Raw genomic sequence first — 5841 nt, forward strand, 5'->3', positions numbered from 1 at the left:
TGAGGTTTTACAATTCGTAGAATTGTATCGACATGAAGGAATAATTTGGAATCCATTGCATGAACTACACAAAAATAAAAACCATATGACTCAATAAATTAGATGTTTTATTTTCTATTTAAGTATTATATTATTCTAGATGTTTTTCATAACTCACTTTCATACATTTGCGATAAAAAAATGAATATATTAAAAATGAGTAAAATAGTATGAAACAGTTACTTGTTCTTAAAAATTAAATAACAATATACAATGAGCATGATTTTGATCAAAATTTGCTTTATTACATAAATAATATTATCAAATATCACCAATCAATACATCCGTCCGTAATCATTAAAGTTTCGTTTTATAGGTAGTTAAAATTAAATTAAATGTAAAATGTACACATTTTAAACATTTGAAAAAATCTAAACATATTTTTTAATAATGTTTCATTTATACAGAAATAAAAAAAAGGAAAATAGAGATTGGAAAATGGTATCATTGCAGACGGCAGAGTACACTCAAGAGTTATTGGTGCACATGTACGTAATAATAAATTATTAAACGCACTGTATAAAAAAATTGCCGCGGCTGCAAGAACTTCCACGGACTACGTCCATCTTTGAAGCGCCAATGCAGAATGATCAGTACGCCAATGTGTGAACAGGAATCTTGATATCCTTCATTTTTTCCCAACACGTTGGCCCAACGCCTTGGCCCCATGTGTACTGCCGCTATTACGGAAACACGGAAACTCTGTAATTTGACAACGTGGTGGCCATTTTGTGGTGAATTTTGCGTTGGTGGTGATTTTTAGCATAGAAGTAGTATTTATTAGTGAAGATTGTTTTTCAATTGTGATATATTAATCAATTTAAGTGTTATTTTTATACAAAGGTAAGTGCAGGTGAATAAGCGTGACCGATCATCAATACCGACCGATCTTCGACCTTTACAAATGGACGCTTCTGACTCACTTAGCCCAATTATGTGCGTTTCAGAAACTAAAATGCCGGGCGCCGGTACTTTCAAAATCTTCGTCGGGAATCTATCCGATAAAACGACAGACGCTGATTTAAGACCGTTGTTCGAAAAGTACGGTACGGTCGTAGAATGCGATATCGTCAGAAATTACGGTTTCGTGCATATGGAAAACGAACAAGTCGGCCGCGAAGCCATTCAAAACCTTAACGGAGAGATAGTTCATGGTCAGGCGATTAAAATAGAAGCGGCCAAGAGTCGAAAGGCGCCGTCGACGCCGACCACTAAAATCTTCGTCGGTAACCTCACGGACAAAACGCGCGCGCCCGAAGTCCGCGAACTGTTTCAGAAGTTCGGCACGGTCGTGGAATGCGATATCGTTCGTAACTATGGCTTCGTGCACTTGGACGCGACGGGCGACGTGAACGAAGCGATTAAAGAGTTGAACGGTATGATGGTAGACGGGCAGCCTATGAAGGTGCAGTTATCGACGAGCCGGGTGCGGCAGCGGCCGGGCATGGGCGACCCCGAGCAGTGCTACCGCTGCGGCCGCGGCGGCCACTGGTCCAAGGAGTGTCCCAAGGTCATGGGCCCTGACCGCAACGGTTTCCGCGATCGAGCGTTCGGCCGCGACCCCTACCCCCCGCCGCCGCCGCCGCCCTTCCTTCGCGATCGCATGATGGGAGGATTTGGGGTAACGCGTTGTTTTATTTCGTAATTCGTACCGGTACCGAAATGCATGACGTGGTCGACTTCCGTACGCGGTTGTATCTCGGGTCGGGTCTCACCACGGGCTTGTAATGCTTTGACAAAAGTTTAAACAGCTATAGACAGTTTTGGAAGTAATTTGAAGCGTACGAATATTGTGCAGTTGAATTTCACAGGTAGGATACTGTGTTAATGATTATGTCTATTCTACCAGGATCCGTATGACACCTACTATGATCGTGCACGTTTTGACTCGCCGAGGGATCTGTTCGAGCGCCGATACCCTGTTGGGAGTGCCAGGGGACTAGAAATGGGTACGACGAGAGCAAGAGGCGACTTTGTGTCTCCCCCACTGCGCCGCGAGCCAATGCCGCCGATGCCCAGCTTGCCTCCCATGAGCAGAAGCATGGGGTCAATGCGCTCATCATATGACGCCATGTACAGCCGTAGAAGTCCCCCGAGAGGACCACAAATGTCTAGAGGGTAAGATTTCAAGATTCTTTCAAAAAATTTATATCAGTATGTAAATTTGGCTGGGAAAAATAAATAACATTCTTACCTTGATTTTGCATGGTGCATAGTTAAATTCATTCATATTAGCTGGTTGCATTTAGTTTTATTCATGATAAAACATTTGTATTACAAACAAGTTTAATCAACACCTGCCAACTTGCTTACAAAACACCTTGGTAACATAAAACACCAAGAACATACAAACCTATTTATATAATACTAGCTGTGCTCCGCGGTTTCACCCGTAGTGCTCCCCTTATGTTGGTCTTAACAAGATGATATATAGCCTATTGCTTTCCTCGATAAATGGGCTATCTAACACTGAGAGAATTATTCAAATCAAACCAAAAGAAATTTCAAATCGGTCCAGTAGTTCCTGAGATTAGTGCATTCAAATAAACAAACTCTTCAGCTTTATAATATTAGTATTGATATGGGGATGGTGTTAATTAAAAAGCATTTATTTTTCTTTTACCAAATACAACAAAATACAACACTCCATATCGTATCTATACATATAATAAATCTGTAGAAGGGTCACTTCTGTACATTGAAAATATTGAAAAAATAAATACCAGGGGGTGTTACTGGATCAATACCAAACCCAAATATGTGTTTAAAAAAATTTTTGTCTGTCTGTATGTTCAGGCATCACGTGAAAACTAATGATTCGATTTCGATGAAACTTGGTATAATTATTATCCTGGGCGTAAAATAGGATACTTTTTATCCTGAAAAAATATGTAGAAAAAATTAATCTTAATTTTTCATTTTTATCCATATACGTTATAAGATAAAAGAGTAAAGCTACTTTTGACAGATTATCGTAACACAAAATACAGAGTAAAAATATAGTTTATGACAACATTTCGATTTTTTAATTTAAGTCATTCAGCTTATTCCCATAATTATTTTAATTTTAATTTAGTATTAAAATTTACTACATCTTCATAAATTCTAACAATATGTAAGCAAGCATGAGGTGCTTACGCTGACTTCAAGAGAATTGCCTATGTTACTTTGTGATGAACCTGTTTTTTTTTTTTTCAATTTATAAAGTTGTTTTTGAGTTTAGTCTTAAACACACAATCATAAAAGTATTTTTCTTCATTATAATAATAGAATAAGTTATTAATTTATTATTATGATAACATTATAATGGAATATTCAATATAGTAAAATGATAACCCCTTTTTATTCAACACAACAATTTAAGTAACATACCAAATTTCTATAGTATTTAAAACTATCAATTTTCATTTTTAGATTATATGAAGACTTCAGCAGAGATACATTTGATGACAGAAGGTAAATATGCACGTTTAATTTTTATTTGTAGGTACCTATATTTTATTAAATTTATAACATTCGAAAAGCATTGAAATCTCTTTTTTAATCGAACTTTGATTCAAACTTAATGGCGGTTCGGAAGTTAGGTGCAGGTGCGAGTGCGGGTGCGTACAGGTCCCTTAACGACCCGCTAATACCTAAAATTGTTTTCTACGCATTGGATCTTACGATGTTCCCAGCCGCCTTTAAGTTTGAATCATACTGCACATCAAAGTCTATGTAACATGCAACATAATTAGCAAACCATCGTCAATTGACGATTTCGAGACAAATGCTTTCATTTTGCATAGAAAAAATCTAGGTAATTAACTAACGGTGCATTTAGATCAAACAAGGGAATGCTCATTCTAATCCCACTATGTTGAATTATTTTAGTGTAAACAGGTGTAGAGCATTATTTCGTTGTTCTTAGTTCGTTCGAAAAGATTCTATGCAGTGTTGGTATACTGCACATCACTGAATACAAGTTTTCGTTTACACTAAAAGACCACAAAAATAATGCTCTTGTTCTAGTTCTATATCTATGTTTGTTTGTTTGTTTGGTCTAAATGCACCGTTAAATATAATATGACAACGTCGCGTCAAACGTTCGTCATGCAGAGACACTGGACACAGTTTTGTTTCTATGCAAGATGCCAGCATTTGTCAATTGTCAGCAATCGTCAATTGACGAAAGCGTGCGCATAACGTTTAATGTGGACAATAAGCCTAATAATTTAATAATTAAATCTTTTCTGTACATTAAATATTTTTTTAAAGAGTAATTGCTATGCAATTTGACTCCAAATCAAAAGTAAAGAAGAATTATATTTGTCCATCAATAATGTAAATACCACTGGGAAAGAGATAAAAGAATATATGCTTGGTATTTTCTTCATACAAATGCTTACGCTTCTCATTTTCCTCCCCCGATCATAAAGCGTTTAATTTTTATAGCAGAATAATTATTATTAATATCAAGCAAATTTTACCCCCTTTCGTAAAGGACACACATAATTTGAAGTACCTTTTTCCCTAATTAAAGTCCCGGGTACAATAAGTTCTATTATCCCTTTTCAGACTCAAAATTTTACAGATGACAACATAAATAATAAACATTTGCAATGAGATATATTTAAATTCAAACATTGTCTATTCTTTAAAAATATTCTCATGTAAAAAGCATGTTCATTTCCATAGAATAAATTAAAGTGTGCTACTTTAAACTGTTTAATGTCAATAATTATTATGATTATTAATTGTTTCTATTTTGTTCCAGGCCAGGACTGCGTGGACCTTCTCCCTCCAGAAGATACGCTCCGTACTGAAATATTTGCTTAGATAAGCACAAAGCTACAGTCCTTTAGTGTGATTACTTATTATTTTTGACTACCTTAGATATCGAATCTTACAAATATGGACAATATTTTACTGGTTTAGGTGACCGCAGATGACTGATTTGCAGATTTTTAATATTTGTGCGTGATTGTATGGTTGCTGGATGAGTGTAATGCTAACGAATGTTTATAGGATAATAAATATCATATAAGTACATGTATCGTTTTATTTTCTTCCTTCTGACCTAAAAATATTATTTATGAATCATTTTCAAGTCAATAAAAATTTCAAAATGGCCCTCGATCCTAAGTAATCGAAGTAGTTTAGCATCTGCTTACTGAACAATATATTTATTTATATATAAACAATACGCTAAATCTTGAGTCTTGAGTGAGAATGGAATAATCTATGTAGAGCCTAGACTCTAGAGGATGTAACTTAGTTAATGCCTCTTGGAGGCGAAGTACTGTTTATTACAGTCAAAAGAGAACTACAGTAAAAACTTTCCGAAAATTCACTTGCCACAGCCTTGAATAGAACCGACTAAAATCTGTTAAAATTATACCTTTTGCATCGATCGCCAATTTTAAGGATATCTTTTGTTAAACTGTATCGCAATGTTATAATAAGGCTTGGTTGTACCTGTTCTGTGGTTGCACCATATTATAGTCAAAGTTATCAAAGTCGCAAGTCAAAAGACATCTCATGTTTTTACTTCAAGTGGTTAATCAACTTGTTAAAATATAAACAAGCACAGATGAAGAAAAAATTGCTAAAAGCATAAATTTAAAGTGCCCACACAATTGGTTTGTTCGGAGCCGTCGATGCGCGATTCCGACTCGCACTTGGCCGGTTTTATTTCCTTTTGAGGTTCGAAACCCCAAAAATTAACCAGGATAAGTTAATATCGGTATAGAATGCTAGTTAAGTATTATTTCATACGGCTGCCCCACCCTGAGCCACAGAATAATAACCTAGTAAGCATAT

General features: G+C 35.8%; 1 protein-coding gene across 2 annotated transcripts; it reads left to right on the top strand.

The window, feature by feature from the left end:
• Positions 1-728: 728 nt before the first annotated feature.
• Positions 729-5068, top strand: LOC123698277 (RNA-binding protein lark). Of its 2 annotated transcripts, XM_045644869.1 has the most exons (5): positions 729-882; positions 987-1660; positions 1889-2157; positions 3454-3495; positions 4796-5068. In XM_045644869.1, the coding sequence occupies exons 2-5, from the start codon at positions 995-997 to the stop codon at positions 4842-4844; spliced, it is 1026 nt and encodes a 341-aa protein (XP_045500825.1). In that variant the 5' UTR covers positions 729-882; positions 987-994; the 3' UTR covers positions 4845-5068. The 2 variants fall into 2 exon arrangements, with proteins under 2 accessions (XP_045500825.1, XP_045500824.1); XM_045644868.1 differs by having other exon boundaries at positions 729-1660.
• The last annotated feature ends 773 nt before the right edge of the window (positions 5069-5841 follow it).

The sequence above is a fragment of the Colias croceus genome, chromosome 15 (assembly GCF_905220415.1).
Source record: "Colias croceus chromosome 15, ilColCroc2.1".
NCBI lineage: Eukaryota > Metazoa > Arthropoda > Insecta > Lepidoptera > Pieridae > Colias > Colias croceus.

Bases quoted from the DNA above. Each gene is read 5' to 3' on its own strand.
- LOC123698277 (XM_045644868.1), top strand. From the start codon at position 944: ATGGACGCTTCTGACTCACTTAGCCCAATTATGTGCGTTTCAGAAACT. The intron at 1,661-1,888 runs GTAACGCGTTGT...CTATTCTACCAG, and splicing joins GCATGATGGGAGGATTTGGG to GATCCGTATGACACCTACTA. The intron at 3,496-4,795 runs GTAAATATGCAC...ATTTTGTTCCAG, and splicing joins GATACATTTGATGACAGAAG to GCCAGGACTGCGTGGACCTT.